The sequence below is a fragment of the Fistularia commersonii genome, chromosome 27 (genome assembly GCF_037954325.1).
Source record: "Fistularia commersonii isolate RoL2024-O1a breed Wild chromosome 27, RoL_Fcom_v1.0, whole genome shotgun sequence".
Classification (NCBI taxonomy): Eukaryota; Metazoa; Chordata; class Actinopteri; order Syngnathiformes; family Fistulariidae; genus Fistularia; species Fistularia commersonii.
This window is the reverse complement of record NC_141310.1, coordinates 9,698,208-9,718,293: the sequence shown is the minus strand read 5'-3', so window position 1 is coordinate 9,718,293 and position 20,086 is coordinate 9,698,208. Positions and strand designations below refer to the sequence as shown.

Genomic DNA, 20,086 nt, shown 5'->3' with positions numbered 1-20,086 from the left:
CAGCTGTCGTGGTTAACGTGAAATCTGTAATGCGCGAAACATTTCCGTGGAAAACAGAGAGCAAGGAGGATGTGGAATTGATTAGACGAAATGTTTTGTTTGAGAAAAAAAAGAACTGCTATATGAGGAGTCTATGTTCGGTCGGTGATTTGAAGAAGATGACTGAAGAACCTGGGCTCGTCTGCGCAGCCGAAGGTTGTTATTTTTTTCGTGGAGCTTAGTTCCCTGGCCTTCTTTTCTTTTTTTTTTTTCCCCCTTCTTTCTTCATCATGACTTGGATCAATATGTTCTCTCAGTAATCTTCACAGGGTACACGGTGTTTCCGGCAGACAAGGGAGGGAGATACCTGGCAGTCGCACAAAAATCAACCACACCTTGCAATTTCGAGTAACCTGTGAGGAATGTTTCAGTTTTGTGATTTCACGACATTCAGAAGTTCTCTGGTAATTTTTCACTTCAAGGCATCGGAGGAAGAGCTCCGGTGGCGGGAAATCTCAGCTCTATCGAGAATTCAAAACATTTTTGATGTATACACCCTGTGTAAGTTCTTATATTTCATACGCTTATCAATTTTTACCACTGGGTTACTATTGATTATTTCCACTGGACAAGCACTTCTCTATATTAAGACGGTAATATCCCAAAACCGGAGGTGTAATAAAAATTAATTTCTCACTCGGCTAGGTTTTATTTACTGTTTAGTGGTCATCTGGGTCCTAGCGAGAGGGGTTCTTCTTATTTTTGTCCTCCATCCCATAAGGCTTGTAATTGGTGGCGCAGGGTAGGTTTAGCCTCGCCGGAACAGTAATACCCTCATCAGTTTCGCATGCATTCACAGCTGGACGTCACTCCGCGAAACCCCGCTGTGATCCGCTGCCACCGAGCAGGGGGTTAAGGGTCTCAAGAGCACCTCAGTGGTGGTAATGAGGGAGGCGAAAAATGCTGCTTCTTCACTTTCCTCAGCCGGATCCCCTCTGGGTCATAAGCCCACTTTTCTGACCTTCCGGTCACTCCCTCCCCTTAATGACAATTGTTGACAGTACAGTGGTCATTAACGGAGGGAGCAAGATCTTGCAAACACCCCCCACACACGTAACGGGAGACTTACTTAAACTACCGATCGCTCCATCTCTCGTTCTGCCAGCGGGTGCACCGATGTCATCCTCTACACCACAACGCATGAATGTATTGGAAATATGAGAGCTTTATTTAGCGGTGTCCAATTGCAAACGCTTAAGACCATCGTCTGCCTTGTTGTCATCTATTTTAAGAATGATTCTTGCCTGTTTCTGCAAATTAACTCCACATTAAATCGACGGCTATGCTTATTTTCAGTTCTAAGGATACAGAGAGAGTGTCAGCTGGAGCCCAGGGTGAATGTTGTCCGTTCTTTGGTCTGTGGCAGATTGTGGCCGTTGTCCACAAAAGTTGTGCCTTGGAAAATATGTTACAAACTGCTGATTTTGATGACGCAGGGGGGGCGAGGGATCTGATTCTGTCTGTATGCACTCAAGCTGGGAGGCAAGTAGTAACCAAGCTGTTTGAAATCCCCACATGAATGTGTTTACTAATGACTCGTCTCTCAGAACGTTTGTGTAAATGAGGGTCTCGGAGTGAGACTCTGCTTCGATAGTATTTGAAACGACGACGCAACACAGCCGCGTCTTGTTCAGGAGCTCCGCGTGTAAGCATTGTCTTTTGTGCATTCAGTGTACTACAAGCAGCAAGGGGAATGTGGAGTAGAGAGGAGGTGTGTGTTTCTGTGTGTGAATGCAGGCTTAGAGAGGGAGGAGGGGTGTTTTGAAGAAATAAGTTGATATCTATGAGGGTTAGAGACCTTACATCCTTGCGTTCCGTCTCTTTAGACAAGTAAAAATGGGAGCCAATTTGTATTTTTATAAGCTTATTTATTGAAAGTCATCTGTCAATTGCGTGAGCTAAAGGACAATGTTTGTCTCTAACAGGCTTCCTCTGTTACCAATTAGGTAATTTCACATCTGCTCCTGATTATTGTTCTTTTTTTAGGTTTAAAGGTAGAGCAACAACATGTGAAGCCTTCAGAACACCTGTGGGTGACAATATACGATCTGCACAGGCGGCGAAAAATAAGTCAGGAACTCGAGGAGTTGAAAGTGAGATGTGTGTTAGAGATCGCCTGAATGCCTTTGCAGATGGTAATGTTGATTCAGGATGTTTCGTGGAGAGCTGGCTGCTGCAGGCCAGGAAACATCACTAGCACTAGGGCCATGTGGGACCTCTGCTTTAAAAAAAAAAAAAAAGGGGGAAAAAAAAAAAGAAAAAGTTTGAGATTTTTTTCACAGCTCATTGTAAGCAATCAGGCAAATAGAAACTCGCAGTTGTGCAGTGCACAGGCACGTCTTTCCAGAAGGCAGGGAGCAATGCTCAGTCTACTGAAAGGCGAGCCAGGAGACCAACGACGTAGAAGCGACCGTCGGCGAGCGTTTTCCAGCGTGTGATTGCTCTGATGCACATTTAACCTCCTCAATTGCTCTCGGAGAAGACCTGCAGATGCACTCAACCACAGGGTTACTTTTTGCACCGGTTTCAAAACTCATACCGAATCTAAGCCCGTGGGAAGTGGATACACATGTTTTATTGACAGAGCTTCAGGTGGTCTGAGTTCCAGTTGTAGACCGCAAGAATTTTTTTTTTGTTTTTGTTTTTTTTTTCTTTTGCCTTTTTGGTGAGCGCTGGCATCTGTGGACGCAGTATGTCGCCGATTGTTGCAGGATGTTTGGTTTTCAGCCTGCTGGGTTTGGGTCGATCCCAGCATGTCGCACAAACACTGAGGCAGAGCCAGAGTCAGGCCGAGGGACAGGACAGCGCCGCAACACCTTGGAGGCAGGTGATTCAGTGGGAGAATAACGGGCATTTATTTAGCCTGCTCAACAGTGGCGCCGAGTACGTTCCTGCCGGGGCAGCTGCCCAGGACAACGGGCCAAGAGTGGTTGTTGCAGATACTCGTCCACGTTCTTCTCGTAGACCCCAAGGAGGCAATGTCCGTAGACAGGCGCCGTCAAGAGGATCCTCCGAGACCGTCCGTGGACAGACCCGGCATCCTTTCGGTTTTGGGCAGGTGCCTGATAACTGGAGACAAACAGCCGGCACGGCAGGTGGCGGTCAATTCCAAGGATCAACCGCCACGCGTTTCAGACCGTCCACTGGCTCTTCCTCGTCCTCATCGTCTTCATCGTCGTTCTCTTCATCTTCCTACAACGTCCAACCTTACCCGCTTTATCCGGTTCCGCAACAGCCGCCCTTCCAGCCGGTGCCTTACGACCCAAGTTTTGTAGAGGGGCCAGTCAGGAGCTATGAGCCACCCTTTCAACCCGTCCCCGGTGCCAGATATGGCGGTGGAGGCTACGGTACTGGACGGGTTTATACAGGAGGCGTATATGGTGGTGGTGGTGGTGGTGGTGGTGGTGGTGGTGTGGCTCCTGTCTTCCCTGGATCCCCCTCTGATTTTTCTGAAGATGCATACCGTTATTACCACTCTTACAGCTACGGGCCCAATCCTGCCGTACCTGCCCGTGCCGTCCAGCCGCCGTTCGCAGACGGTTTGGACCACCGATACACCCACAGTCTCTTCAATGGCAACTCGGCGGCCCCGGTCCCCGATGCCAACCAGGCCGCTTCGGCGGTAGTGGACAGGACAGGACCAGCTGGTCAACCCCCAATAAGAAGTCCACAGTATGAGCAGTTTCCTCCATTTGGAAGACCTCAGCCTCCTTTCCTTCCTCCCATTCTTCCAAACAGAAATTCTCCAAACTCTGCCCTCGAGAACCCCAGTATTAATGTTGGGAGCGTGTACCGACCAGAAAATAGAGGTAAAGTATAGCTTTTGCTTCGATTCCCCAAATTGTGAAATATACATGTTGTCTATGTACTTCAGGCAGAAGGACTCATGCGTGAGTAAGATGGGAGGAGAGTCATCGGGAGACCCATTCCAAACCACTTCAAAAACACTGCGGTGAAAGGGCTCAACACTTTACTCGCGGTCACCCAATGTATCTCTGTCAACAGAGGATCGTATGAGTGGATCGTACGAGTCCCGACGTAAAAACATACGGGTTCAACAATCTTCTTTTCGTGATTGCTCAAAAATCAATAAGCCTGGTGTTCTGAGTTAAACACCCAACGTCTCCAAGCGTCATTAAAGTATTTGAATTATATATATATATATCGGTCACAAGAAGTACAGTGTTTTCATGTGAGGAGGTCTGTGCTGCAAAAAGTCAGAGCCGCTTCATGAGGCATTTGGAGTTTGGTAATGGTGATGGTGACCTCACTTTGGGTCTGGGGAAAGGGGGGTGTCGGTGGGCAGTGGCTGCCTCCTGGATCTGAGGACAGGAGAGAGTAAATATGGGAGGGGGTTACAGTATTCCACCACTCCCATGAAGGGGAGGGTGAGTGTGGAAAGTCCCGGTTACACATAAGATCCATTTCTTTAAAAACAGAAAAACCAAAGAAATTAGAGTTCTAAGAGGGAGAAGGGGGAGTGTCAAAATGCGCAGGGTAAGACCTATAATGAAAAACGTCTGTAATGTAACAGACAATGTGTTTGAAGAAACCGATGACATGGAATTCATATCCTTTCATCATGCATGTGAAGAGGGATGAGGGGAAAACCTCGATCGTTTTCAAACATTTTGTCATATTCTAACTGCCGCAGACTGTGTTTGAAGATGAAAATCTTTGATGAGATTCCGCGGTTTCAGCATACATCTACCTTGTGTTCAGCTCGGAGTTGCATATCTGTTAAAACTGCCGCGTGTCTGTTCGGCAGCATAAAATACCATCATGTTTACAGATATCTTAGTCGGCGGCGGCGTGACATACCTTTAGCCAGTTTAGGATATCAGAAAGCTACATCGGACGCTTTGATTGACAGGTGGTCAACCCGCCTCCCGCCCTGCATTCCCCCAACACCCTGTGTGGCGTCATCACTGAATGAATGGATAATTGAATTCATTGATTGCACTTGTTTCTGATTTCAGCTAAAAAAAATTGAGATCTGGCAAGTAATAATCGTGATCATTGCTCAAGAATCTCAATCAAGATCGGTGATATATTGGCCGATGATTTACGCTTAAAGGAATCAGGCCCCCATTGAGAAATATGAAGTTATCGCTTTAGCCGCATGCCGAAATTTGGCGTTAGCCCTCAAAACACTCAGTGAGATCCATGGGAAACCAGCTTTGCAGACTATGCGGTACGAAGTGTACTGACGTGAACCCCTTATTCAGATGTTTAAAAAAAATGAGAAGGAAAAATGAAACATCCAATACCTCCTCGCTGCTGTTTTACTGAAGGTTAATTTAAAAAGATATTATTTGTACTATTTTCAAAAAGATACGCTGTGCCACGAGCCACATAGCCATTACAAATTCATGTCGTTGATTTCTACAGAAACATGTAAATTATTTATTTCTGCAGTTTCCTTTAAAACTCAAGGACTGCTATTTTGATTCAAAACCCATCGGGTGTCTATTTTCCGGAAATGTCCTTTCTCATTTGCGGACGAATGCGGAGACCATAACCGTAACAAAGTTGCAGCAACAATTTCTTCGTTTCAGTTATTCTTTCTACCTTGACGTCATCATTGGGAGACTCCATATTGCGCCTCTGTATTGCCGACATTTATCTGTAGTTACTGTCCAGGGAAAATAAGATGTTGAAAGTGATTTATTACTGCATAAAAGCCATTGGTTGGACCGAGTAAACGCAGGATTATATGTTTAATGATATGTGCTCTTTGATTTAGCTTCCTCACATTGACATTTCAAGTATTCTGAGCCGCCGGTCTTTATTTCTACACGGGGGTGTCTGAAGGGAGAAATGAAGAGAGCAACTCCTCAAGTCCTTTATCATGCGATATTAGAGGGTATAAAAGGCCTGGCAAGTTTTGAGTTCCTTTGTCTGTGTCCCACTTAGAGCGTAATGCGAAGCTTTGTCGCATACTGTGGGGAGCTGATCGGCTCGGGCCTCTCGAAACACTTCATCCCACGAAACGAGACCTGGTCTTATGTTTCTAAAGATAGGAGTACGGAGAACCGTGTCCTCGTTGGGTGGAGAGGGGAAAAAAAAATAAATCAGAGCGCATTGGGAAAACCTCCGTGTTTTACGGTGATCTCAGAGTTTAGAGGGTCCGTCCCGGGAAGAGTCTTCCCGTCCCAAAGCCGGACCCGGAGCGAGCGCTCACACGGGATGTTTACATAACACCCGAGAAGCCGGAGAGCCCCTATTTGGACTCGTGTGCGGTCGAGGTGGGGAAACTCACCTGGATGTTAAACACTGGGTAAATATAAAGTGGGCAGCCTCTTATGTGGTTTCCATAAACAAACCAAAACACATGTAATTCTAAGTGACGAGGACCTAATGTGTCATATCCCTTTATTTTTACAGTAAACGTTCATGACGGATATCCCGCTAAAATTACACTTTACGTGTCATTTCTGCAGTACTTTGAATCCCGAGTCGTCGGCTAAACAATCGAACCCTCTGTGCGCGTACGATTTCGTATCTGTGAGCCTCTGCGAGTGCAACGGACAAGGGAGATAAGTTACACCAGAGACCCTCCATGGTATTGCCTTTACAAGGAATGGGACAGATATCAACTATGAAAAGTCTGGCCCGGTCTGTTCTTTTTTTTAACTCGTTCCTCCAGTTTTCAGACGGATTTGGTCGGCAGCCCACTTTAAAAACAGCAGTGGTGGGAGCTTACTGTTGTTTTTCCCTGGAACGCGGGTTCTCCCTCGGTGTGTCTGCCGGGCTCTCTCGCAGTATCACTTTAGGAAAATGACTGCCTGTTTTGCAATAATTATCCAGGTAAACTGCATAATAGCTTAAAACGTCTCTAGGCTGAGCCTCATTCCCAGCAGGTATCGCTAGTCGCTCTGAATTCGCATCAGCGAAGGTTAACCCTAAGTGACAAGTTCACATTAAGATCCGTGTCAGGGATGATCATATCACATTATGCAAGGAGGCAACACACAATCTGAATACATTTTCTAATTATAAGCTACATTTAGTTTAGGGGCTAATATGTGACTTTATTTATTTGATTATTTATCCGGGTGCACGCAAGATGTCAAAATGTAAACCTCGTGCTCTGCCACCTCAAACTCACCCGAGTCTTGTGAGGCCTACGGAGCAAAGACTCTCATTAGAAAACCGTGATAATAATCTGGAATGCACGGCAATTAGTGGCCAATGGCTTTCAGTGGCGTGACCTAATCCTGAACCGTGTCACTTCTGCCTCTCCCTTTTTTTTTTTTTTTTTTTTTTTTTTCCACCGGCGCCTTCGTAAACACAAAGCGGTAAAAAATTGATAAGAAAGCAAAGCCTTCACAGCTATTGTCAAGACGGATTGGAATTCAGAGGAACCAAAATATGACCCCCGATCATTAACCTCCTGATCGGGGGGTTTTCAAAGCCTTAGACAAAGCCCCCGCCTTCTGCCCGGTCCTTGATGCCTGTGGGATGATAAAGTAATATGATCCCAGAGTCTTTCAGTAACTGACAAAACCTCAGACTCAACCAATTAGCAACATGAAAAAGATCTGTCTGGAGACATTTATTAATTTAACACTCTGGGAAAGTGAGGAAAAACAGTAAAACACCCCAAAATCGACCATCTTTTAACTAGATCTTCAACCAAATCGCATACATTTATGCATTTCTGCACGGCATCCTTTTGATACCGAGTGTAATATTACTTCAGTTCAAATCACTGAACACCCCCACACCCACCGCCGCCGCCGCCGCCGCCGCCGCCGCACCACCACCACCACCACCCCGCCCCTCGGGACGACAGCGGCCCTCTTTGAAATCTCTGCTTTGGATAACTTCAGGTTTAACTAGCTAACAATCTCTATGAAGTACATGTTATGATGTTTGATGTTCTTTAACAGTTTGAGCAGACTTGTGAGATTGGATATCTGGGAAGATTATAATTGCATGGTACGACCACGTTTGCGCATTTTAACACGGGGGTACGAATGACAATCGCTGAATTTATTATCATTCTTATTTTCATACGCCCGTGTATTTTCACTGGTGCCGTTTTCAGGTTTGCCCGACCTGGTTCCCGATCCGAATTACGTCCAGGCTTCCACGTACGTTCAGAGAGCTCAGATGTACTCCCTTCGCTGTGCCGCCGAGGAGAAATGCTTATCGAGGTAAATCGAATTCTAGATGACTTTTGACGGCTTGATGTTCTCTTAATATATTTGTGAACCTTCTAAAACCACAAGTGATATTTTTCTTTGTACAGATCATTTCTTCCATGATGAATGGCTTTGCCTCGACATTTTGCGTAGCACCTTTTGGCAGCCATATGGTATTCCCGGTATTTAGATGTCCCGGTACTGTTTTGAATGAATCAGCTGTTTATGATAAGATTGGTGAATCATCCAAAATATTATTTTGCACGATAGGCTGAAAGCTGCATTTGGCGCTTCACCTTTGGACAACCAGCAAATACAAGTTCCTCGGTTCTGTCACCGCCCTCGGGATTTAAACTTTTGGAATATGAAATGGAAGAAATAATGAGGAAAAAAAAAAAAAAATCACCAACATGAACTAAATCCTGGTCACCTTTGGGGATACGGGCCGCTGTTAGTTTCACTTCTCTTTGTTGGTAGATAGCAAGCTCTGAGCCCCAGGCCTGGGCCTTTGACTGACTCTGCACTAAGGACACTTTTGAAATGATGGAAGTGTGCTGTCCCCGTGGCTGCTCTATTTGCCCTCTCGCCATCACAAGCACAGCCATCCCTCAAAGCCCTTTCATATCCTGTCTGAGTTTGCAGCAATCACGGACAGATGGGCTGTTGTAATTTGCCATACACTCCAGTGTCAACAACAGCCACAAGATGAATGGCTCAGATCTTCACCGGTATTGTGAGCTCGAGGTTGTGCCTCCTCTTTCACACCAAAAGCGAATCGTGCAACAGAGTGTACATCATACTGTGCTCCCTCTCTCCTTGCTGAAACCAGAGAGATAGTTGTAATCTGTAAAATGAATTATTTAGGAGATATGCTCCTGCCTTCAAGCCTTTCCAATCCTGCACTTTTTTCCCCTCCCTCATGTCTAAGTTATGAGAAATAGACGCGACGACATTCTTTTCGCCACCATTTTTACAGTTTCCTTCAGAGTTTTTTTTTTTTTTTTTATCATTTTAAATTATTTGTCTACTACCCAGCTCTGCATACACTTCTGAAACCAAGGACTACGACGTTCGAGTCCTACTGCGTTTCCCGCAGAGGGTGAAGAACAAGGGGACTGCTGACTTCATGCCTAACAGGCCACATCATACCTGGGAGTGGCACAGCTGTCATCAGTAAGTAGTTAATAAAAAACAGATTTTTTTTTTTCTCCTAATCAGCCAGTCGTGCATTTCTGGCGCCGCTATCAGTTGAAGTGACGAGAGAACTGGCTCGGAAACATTTTAAGAATGTATCAGATTCTGGCCGGCGTGCGTTACACAGCGAGAAATGCGCTCAGGTGTTATTGTCAGAGGTACGGCTGCTTTACTCACAACATCTGATCCAAGGTTTACTGAAATATCATGAAGTTCTGCTTGTCGGCTTTGCTTGCAAGACGCGTTCGGATTGCTGTAAACGACCCGATGCGTCTTTGGTCACAAATCGGCGGATTTGAATATCATTCACTCCAAATGAAACCCGGCCGTATCGTCCCGTCGACTGGTGAATTAGTCGCGTTAGATTGATGATTCGTATCCGCTCAACCAGGGGGAAAACCTGCAAAACACTAGATCGTCAAAGGGACGACTTCACATTCACTCATAGAACTGACAGTCTTCTTTTGTAAATACGAGTCTTAAAAGATCTGTTTCAGATTTTGTAGACATGGAAGAGAATTAAGGGCCGGATGTATGTATTCCGTGGCATGGCGATGTTTTACCAGGATGGAATGATTCCCCCTAGACTTTTTCATTACCAGGACTTTGTCACACTGGATCCGAGAGGAAACCAGAAGAGGAAAACTAACAGGAAGTGAATGATATCAGACAGAGCCCTGGGGCCCAGTCTACCCAGTTTGGAACACACAAACTGCATTATGGGAATATTTCCTGCCATGTTGATTTCAATGTGTTTCTCTTATCAAAAGGAACACCCTGCGTTAACTCGTGCGTTTGCTAAGACTCGCCTGTTTATACAACAAGCGGGGGCGGGGGGCGGGGGTTGATTTGATAGCCCATCCAGTAAGTATGGCACTGGCACAAGCATTTATATCGTGCAGGTTTATTGGTACATACCAGGACAAACTGAATCCTGAAGATCGCACTGCTGTGCTCTTCTATCATTCAATGGGTGACATTAAATGGGGCATGGTGCCCTTTACTGTATATGCAGGGGAAGATGACACAGAAAATAAATCTAAATGTCAGAGAGCTGGTTTAAAGGGAACGCAAACTAATAGAAGCCCTTCCATGGCCACACCTGTGTGAAATAGAACAACAGGACCGGTGATGATGACTGATTTTGAGGGTTATCGCCGTTTGTTTTATGACATTATCCTCCGTGTAGGCTGGTTTTTATCGCGGCTTCGGCCATGTCGCCCACCGACACCGGCGCCCGGTTCTGCTGTACTATTCTAATCTTAGAGGAATGTGACCGGTGGTTCTGAGATTGGCAGTGCCGTCACTGTCTGACATCAGTCTACATTTACACAGTGGTTCCCAGAAGGCAGAACGCCAAGGCAATCATTCCACTGGCTATGTACATGGAATGACAAATCAATCAATTTTCCCCGTCAATCTATGACAAGAGATCGCATAGCTGCTGAAGTATGATGGCATGAATATGGGTTACTGGGGTACAATGTTTGGCTTCATAGAAGTTTCATCGGGCGAATAAGCTTTCCCGCCCTACTACCGGCACGTTTGTTTTTCTTTACGTAAAACCCCGTTCTTTCCCAGCTGACTACGAGGGGTAGAGGGAGGATCTATATTGTTCCATGGATTAAAATGTCAGCATTCTTGATCTTCTTTTCAACAAACCGCATCTTAATGCGAAAGGTATGTTTTAGAAAAAGAAGGCTCAACTACATTTATTGATTATGTAGGAGTCAACATGAAGGATACCATATATAATCCTCAATTCGAATCTGTCTCTACGTCATGTTTTTACAAGGCCACGTGACTTGGACGGTCAAAGATCTTGGCTTCTATTTGTGCAGGTGCCTGGACATATGTCTTTGAATCCCGGCTGCACTTCATGGGAGACAAATGGCAGGCTACCTCCAAATAGGCCCACTGCATTTCTCATTTTTACGGCCTGATGTGAAATGTGAGAGACCCTCAAAGTCTTTTTTTTTTTTTTTTTTTTTTGTGGCAGGAGAAGTGGAAAATGACTCATGACGATGAAACAGGATTTGAATGTTTCGTATATTACGATTACAAGCTATTCGTGTTAAATCTGTTATGTGTCCTTCCAACACTGCATTCTCTGTCGTTGACATAGTCATCGAGTGGATCCAGGAATCCAAACAGGCATTCTTTATTCCATTTTGTATTTTTTTTCCTCGCTCCCCACACATTTTTGTATTTCCTCTCATGCATACGAACATACATACATACGGCGTATTGTAGATCTGAACATGCCTACTTGTTAATGCGCATATATTACACAAGGCGTTCATGGTCCGTGTCATTAAAAAGTATGATATCATTTGGCATTCAGCGTTACCATAGACAGGAAAGTAGTTGGAACCCATCATACAAGTAAAGATCATTTGACTCCGAAGCAGACAGGTTTCTACCTGGAAGCCAACTGGATGCCTCCGCGATGGAAAGGACGAGTCCGCGAATGGTCACTCACTCCATCAGTGGAAAGTTACCACTTTTCTTTCCAAGTCATCCTTCAATCTTTAATGACTGTTCCAGTAAATGCTGTTGCTATGTTGAAACAAGGGGCATGAAGTAAGGCAAAAGGCCAATATTTATGTAGACTGACTGTAAGAGGTCCAGCACTTACCTCACCTGCTACAACAGCTTAAGTCAACACCACTTTAGTATATTGAAAAGAGCAATTTAAGTATGAAGGAATGCTGGAAATGAATACTTTCCACCACTACTGCATAGTGGATTGAAATTAAATATACATATTTTGTACAACTCTGTATAGCTTTGAAACATGTTGGACACAACAATGCACCTCATTATATCTGCATTCAGTTAGCAACAATTAGCTTAAATCTTCTGTTCTTTGTCTCTTTTATATGGTGGTGAATCATCAAATATACCTGAATTAGAAAGAAGAAATCAGTTTATTTTGTCACATGAATCCTCCACATTTGAATCGTCGCGTACATCCGTTAAAGCTTATATTTAGCATTTGTTGAGTTTGAGTTTGAGTTTGAGTTTTCCTATAGATTGTTGGCAAACGAGGTGATTATTATAGATATTTTTAACTCATTTGAATTATTATTATTTGGAAATTATTCAAATTCATGTTGTTTTTTTCAGTGCCAAGCATCAACATAGACCATAAAAACATATGAAAGCTATGACAACAAAATGTTTTACCCAGTCACTGCTGAGCGCATGAGGTCATCCATTAAATGATGACAACTTCCCATCGACTTGTAAAACCGTTGTCGAACAAATGTCCATTTTTGTGTATTCTGCAATTATGCGCACAGCCTGCTTGTAAAACTTGAAAAGCATCCTGGGTCACTTTGACATTTGGGAGACATCCAAACAATGTAGAAGTTAATAGTGCAGATGATGTCAAATGGACACTAAAAGTCACTTGTTTCAAATTTTGGTGGAGTTCAGGCGGTCAGTGCCCATGCACGGCCTCACTGAGCGCCAAAAGCTGTGCAAACACACAAAAACCGCTGACACGCTCATAAAACGATGAAAACACTTTGGTACCGATGGACACGTACCTTCGCACAACTTTGCGATGCCTAATGCCGCGTTATTATTACTAGTTTGACATTGGATGTTAATGTCTTACTTCAATACAGCTCACCAGCCTTTAGTCACTCTCTTATTTACAACCGCAACATTGCTTCAATAAGTATCCACAAATGAGAGCAATGGGCTGAATATGTTCTTAATTAACTGTTAGTTATGTACCATGACTCCAGACTCTGGCCGATAGATGGTTTTTGATGGCGTCGTTTGAATTTGTTCGACTTCAAATCTTGAATTATCCTACCAAGTGCAGACAAATTTATACACTAACAGAGTGCCAGTACTAACATACAGTTAATCTCCTGTTTATTAAACAGATAAGCATCTGTGTTGCTAGTAGTTTCGATCCCTGTGTGCATACTTTCGTGCCCTGCAACAGCCTTTACTCTGGTCCTCACCTGCAGAAAGTCGTCTGCAAAGTGCCAACAACAACACCAGCCCGACCCTGACTCCGAATGCGAACTATTTCAATTTTTAATGTTATATCGTTCTGTGTGGCATCGTTCCTGTGGTGCTACCGCTTAGCCCGAGCGCAACACAGGCTACTACAGTGTTTCGCAGGGTAAAAGGATTCTGGTTATTTCACATATTTCCAATGAGATCACCCTGGAATTTCCTGTGAGCGGGAATGTCCTTGGCCCAAGAACAGGATGGTCGTTTGCTAAGGTTGGCGAAGGGGGAAACCTACACTCACCTGGATCCACCCAGCATAAGCTTTAGGTCATGTGTTGGTTACCCTGCAGATGTGGAGATGACGGATGAGCACAGGGGGAAAGGCATGACATTAAAACAAGCAAGAATGTACGTGCAATATGGAGACTGAATTAAAGAGCAACATCTCTCGCAAGACTGAAGACTTTATATTCAGGAGTAATAATTGAAACAGTTAGAAAAATATATATATATGTATAAAAATTACACATAATTATACACTTCATGCTGTCAAATGTCTGTCATGTTTTCACCTCACCTGCAGTTCGTATCTGCGTGCACTTTATACTTTATACCTCATAGTGCAATTTTTACCGTTTATTTTGCACTCTATTATTATTATTTTGTTCATTTTATGTCACCGTGGGATTGTGAGAAAATTCTTCTTGATTACTCCATATGGCTGTTACCTGTGGAGAAATAGACAATAAAGCTGACTTTGACTTTGATACGTATATATATATATATGTATATATATATATATATATATATATATATATATATATATATATATATATATATATATATATATATACTTCTTCCCAATAATTGTGTGTATGTTCTGTGTATTCTGTCTTTCACTTGTGAAGTGTCTTTGAGTGCCATGAAAAGCGCTATACAAATCCTATGTATTATTATATATAAATATAAATATCTATATATATAGAGAGATATTTATATGTAAATGTACACATTCTAAAATGTTTTACAGCAACTGATTTTGTATCTTTTTTCACAGGCATTATCACAGCATGGATGAGTTCAGCCATTATGATTTACTGGAGGCCAGCACCGGGCGTAAAGTTGCAGAAGGACACAAGGCCAGCTTCTGTCTGGAGGACACGACCTGTGACTTTGGACACCTGAAACGCTATGCGTGCACAGCTCACACTCAAGTAATTTAACTTAATTTTATAGCACAAATTAGAACATTATTTGACATTGTCAGCAAAACTTGAACTTTAACTTTCTCTCTCCACTTGTCTGTGTCTTCAGGGTCTGAGCCCCGGCTGCTATGACACATATAATGCAGATATCGATTGCCAATGGATTGATATAACAGACATCCAGCCCGGGCACTACATACTGAAGGTAGAGGTTCCAGTGGTACTCTAGACATTTGCATGCAAGGGAGGGTGAATCAAGATTGCAAAAAGTTTTTTTTTTGCAAAATACAAAATAATCATCTGAGACACATCTTTTATTTCACATTACCGATCTTGTGTGACCTCCGTTGTCATCATGTTCCAGCTCCAGGTCAACCCCAAATTCCTGGTACAGGAATCGGACTTCACCAACAACGTGGTGAGATGTAACATTCACTACACGGGACGGTTTGTTACAACGAACAACTGCAAGATAGTACAGTAAGTAACCGAGGAGACAGAATGCGCATTTTTATCACATCCTTTATCAAGGGTTATAGAATATTCACTCGGACAATTGTAGCTGCTATTAACATCTTCTACTTTGTCAGTTTTCTTATGTTGTCAAGTTAGAGAGTTATTTTATGGAGCATATTGTGAGCTTATACGATGTAGGCTGTGTAATTGTAATTGTTCATTACCTCAGGACTTAGATGGCCCGGACAACATAATAGGATGAAAATCCAAAGTAGTTCTATGAATAGCCTTAAAATGTATTGAATTACTTAGTGAATGTAATGGGCTCCTGGCTGAAATATTTGATGATTTAACAAATTATTTTCACATTCTCAGAGATTAATGGGCTCTGAAACTTTCCCTTTTTCTCTCAAAGGGACATGCAGGGGTGTTGAACTTTTCAATAGCTCTATTAGGAAGTGTGTTAGATATGCATGAGCAAAGCATCATTAGATTCAATTTCTCCAGCCAGTCTCAAACATACATTTAAAATATGCTTGCGAAAGCATTTCTGCAGTTAATGAAAGCTGGAAATTATGGGTAGATTTTCAGAAAAGAAATTACATTCCCTGAACCTTTTCTTCACTAATTATCCAATATTTGATGGCTTTTAACAACCACCCAAACTCGTTGATTAAGTTTTTATCTAAAAATAAAATGCATTTATTTATTTATTTATTCTTTTTTTTGTGTTGGTTCCTTCCTGGCATGTAATTATAGATAAAACATGTTTGAAATGATTGATCTCGTCAAAACTTGTTTTCATTTTTTCAGAAATATGTCGTAATGATAATATAACATATGTTATATGTTATAACAGATGACATAATGATATTGCATACATGATATCATTTTGTTTTAATTGCATCAAAATCAAACACAGAATCATACATATTTAAAATAATGGAAAAATATCAAAATCTTGCACTCTCAAATGGTATATATAAATATATATAGTTTATTTTATTATATATTTTTTATTCTGTTATTTTCTTTTGGTATTCTTTGAGGTGAGGGTTAGTGGTGATTTTGCCCAGATTATATTTTCCCACCCGCAGCTGACAAATTTGAAGCCACAAATGCATTTTTATATATAAGCCACAAACCATTTCAGTGTTCAGTGTGGCAGTTGTTTGGTGCATTTATACTTTCAAACTTCACATGAAATCATGTTACCAGTGGCTCCATAAATCTGTATTATATACAATTTAAGATTGAGACCAGAAGTTTAAATGTCACAACTCAACATTTTTTTTCTTTTCAAACCTTAAACAAGCTTCAAAATGTGCTGTGTCAATAAACTGCCAAAATGATTAAGTACAGAGGAAACTCATCTAGAAAAAAAAAAAAAAAAAAAAAAAACTGGGCATACTTCTTCTCCACTTCCTTGTTTTAAATGCAACATTTGGGTGTGTAGTGGGAAAAATCCACAGAAGCAAAATAGTAATGATGGGATTCATTTGTGTAGGGCTCTGATATGAGCTGCTTTCATTAGCACTGCTAGCAAATAAATGTTATCCCACATTAGTTGACCTAACTAGGCATCGCTTTGACGGCCGAAGAGCAACTGACAACATAGCGCAACCTTCCGTGCAGTATTGCAGCACAGTGTGGACGCTCAACCGATGGTTTCCAGTAGCCCTTTATTTGATATGAAGAAAGTGACAGTCCAGCATTTACTTTGCAAAACACATCAATTGATCAATACCTGAAAAGTGTATTTTCTTGTAACAATAAAAGTGAGAACAAGCTTTTTGAAAATGTAAAAAGGTCAAATGACACAAATGAGTTTTGACAAAATGACACAAGTGTTTTTGATCATTATATACAAGAACATAACGACAAAACAAACCATTGTGTTTTCTTTGTTTTGTGTCGCTGATTGTTATTACCTGAGTTAGACGCCCTTTGTTGCTTGAGTTCCAAAATTTTTTTAGATCAGAAAATGCTTCAAATGGGTCTATGAGCAACATCAGCAATTCAACAAATTCACAAAACATCTATTAACCTTCTGAAAACTGAGTTAGAATTTGTAATGCGAATTTTCTCCTTCAGCATTTGGATTAGTAGGACTTATGTAAAAACAAATTATTATTGTGTTCACATTTTTTTTTTTTCCCAAACAAAAGGTTAATTTAAAATTAGTTTAATTACAGCTACATACTTTATTGATCCCTTTCAAGGAAATTCCGGTTCAACACTCAGTTGTCAATATTAGACACAGGTCTGAAATACACGCACACGTACACGCACACGTACACACACACACACACACACACACACACACACACACACACACACACACACACAACTGAACTTGCTCTTTAAAGCGGTGAACGCTGAAGGGGCTCTGCGCCTTGCTTAATGCCACATTGGCAGTGTACTGTAGGTGAACAAACACCTCTCCCACCCATTTACTGTTAAATACTGTTCTATATACTGTTCAATAGTTCAATATGTATATATATATATACATATATATATATATATATATATATATATATATATATATATATGAACCGGCAATACGCATCATTAATCTACATGAATATTTTTCACTTAACTCTCTAACTCTCTCTTTCTCCTATCTATCTATCTATCTATCTATCTATCTATCTATCTATCTATCTATCTATCTATCTATCTATCTATCTATCTATCTATCTATCTATCTATCTATTCAAACATTATATGCTATGAAGTATAGCAAAGAGGACAAGTAAAAGTAGCGAGCAGACAACTTGATAAGAATAAATCTGTGATAATACAATGTTCTTATGTAGAATATGTTGGGTCAGAAACTGAAAATACCATGTTGGGATTATGTTGCATTGTATGTTTTCGAATTTTATTGTGTCAAGACAATTAACGCATTCATATCAGCTGATATTATGTGCAGGTCCCCTTCAAATATTGGATATGCATGTATTGTTGTATTGCATTGTATCCTCCACTGAGTCCGTAATATTATTGTTACTCCAACAAAAGAGTTATTTGTTGTCTGTTTATTTTCCAGGTCTTGATCAGGCACTGGAAGGCTGCCACGCTAGAGTGACCCTAATTGCTATTCCATTGAAATGTGAATGGAATCCATTTGTTGTTGGCTCACTGTAGATGTTGTTTGTCTTTTCTGTTTTTTTTTTTGTTTTGTTTTGTTTTTTGTTGTTGTTTTTTCTTTTTTTCAACATGCTGTTTCAGTGTTCTGGACCCATGGCAAAACCCACTGGCACTGGTAGAAATGTGAGGATTTAAAGTAAAATACACCACCAAGACACATTGCTGTTGCATTAAAATTCCGCCAGTTCAGATCATTATAATCTAGTTTAGAATATTTTCTTTGCCTATCTCGCTTTTTTTTTTGCAGCTCGCCACTTTGGTTTCATGGCAGGATATATCCCTCACTAAATCTGCACACACCAGATATCTGTGCACAGGCCCTGCAGAGTGTCTATGCTGAATTATGAATTAAGCGTGAAATGACACCACTGCTGAAATAAGTGGTTCCAGACATGAGGTTTCTGCTCCGACCCACAAATAAAATTAGGGGACAAAGCATTCCTGGTTGGGGTAAAAACAGACGTGCAAAGTTGCTAGGGAAAACTGCAGTACTATGTGTTTGTTTTCTGCTTTTTTCATGTTTTCTCTCACTGTCGCAGTGTGTCAGGCCAGAATACTGTAATTCTTTGATCCTATTCAATTTTGCGTTGACAGCCAGGAGGACAACAGACGGATGCTCGTTTTCTCATCAAATTTTATGGTAACTCACGGGCAGACGTCATCGGTCCTTTGTGCCGAGCATCCACGCGTATCCGCATGATACCCCGCCTTCATTTATTGCAATTTCTTAGTTAAACAGACTCAATATCTCAACCAGCAAAAGAGTTGCTTTCCACCAAACTGGGATTGCTGTACGTAAGCGGTATGTTTACATCGTTTAAGGGTCTCCTCCTCGACCACCAACACTGGTCAGATGGCACATATGTCATCAAAACCTTTAAAAGAATGTACATACAAATATTCCACTGATGCATGACTTAAAATGATGGATCTTTTTTTTTTTTTTTTTTAAACTGTTTTGCCTTTTACTGTACTTTGTGAAATTCTCTGAATTTCAATATATTATTTTAAATGATTCAAATTATTCATCACTTTATTCAAATAGTATTTGTTATTGGACGAAAAAAAAAAAAAAAAAAAACCTCTACTGCTACATATAGTATTGTAATGCAGAGTGCCAGACAGCTGTCTTGACCTACCTCTCCAACTGAGTGAGCTGTTGATTCCTTTAGGGGCATTTTCACACCTGCCTTGTTTAGTCCGGTTCGGTCCATTTGTGGTATTAATCTGAACCCGATCTGACCCGGCTGCCAGCTGAACTCCGAGAGTTTGTACTTAACGGCTCCTGTAACCAGGTGTGTTTGCATTTTTGGATATAGCAGGGCATGGAAACTGAAGCAGCTTGCTTAGTAAAAAAAAAAAAAAAAAATGTATAAGATATGTGCACTAGTCCAAAACACAGGACCTACCTGTATTTACTGTCTTTCTACTGGGCCGGAATATGCAGAGTGAAACTCACACGTGGATAAAAGGTGATGGATTTTGAGTTTCATAGTTTTTTTTTTTCCTCTGTGTGAAAATAAACGGGACCAAAAGGGGTGGGAGGGCTTAAAGACTGTACGAACTCAACTGATTCGGACCAGAGCAAACAAACTATGTGTGAAAACGCCCTGAGTGTTTGGTTTCCAACGGAAATTTCTGTGATTACTCACTTTGGCTCCCGACCACTGTTTTGTAAATCCCAAATGTATCTCAGTACACAATTTGGTGTTCCAAAAAAAAAAAAGGGTATCCTTACATACTTTCTTTCTGTAAACTCCTATCCTGAAGAAGTTTGTGTACGTGATTCAGATGAAGCGCTGATATTTGTTAATTTGTTTGACTTGACAACCTGATTTGGAATGTAATTCTGCAAATGAAATACAGGATTGTCTAGGAAAACTAGACTATTGTGATAAAGTTCTTTAT

General features: G+C 41.6%; 1 protein-coding gene across 1 annotated transcript; it reads left to right on the top strand.

Moving 5' to 3' along the window:
* The first annotated feature begins 2,589 nt into the window (after window positions 1-2,589).
* Window positions 2,590-19,323, top strand: loxl1 (lysyl oxidase-like 1). The gene is made up of 7 exons (XM_086175026.1): window positions 2,590-3,848; window positions 8,093-8,201; window positions 9,225-9,362; window positions 14,419-14,575; window positions 14,676-14,771; window positions 14,931-15,046; window positions 18,078-19,323. Exons 1-7 carry the CDS (start codon window positions 2,732-2,734, stop codon window positions 18,082-18,084), a joined length of 1,740 nt encoding a protein of 579 aa, XP_086031152.1. The 5' UTR covers window positions 2,590-2,731; the 3' UTR covers window positions 18,085-19,323.
* Window positions 19,324-20,086: the final 763 nt, after the last annotated feature.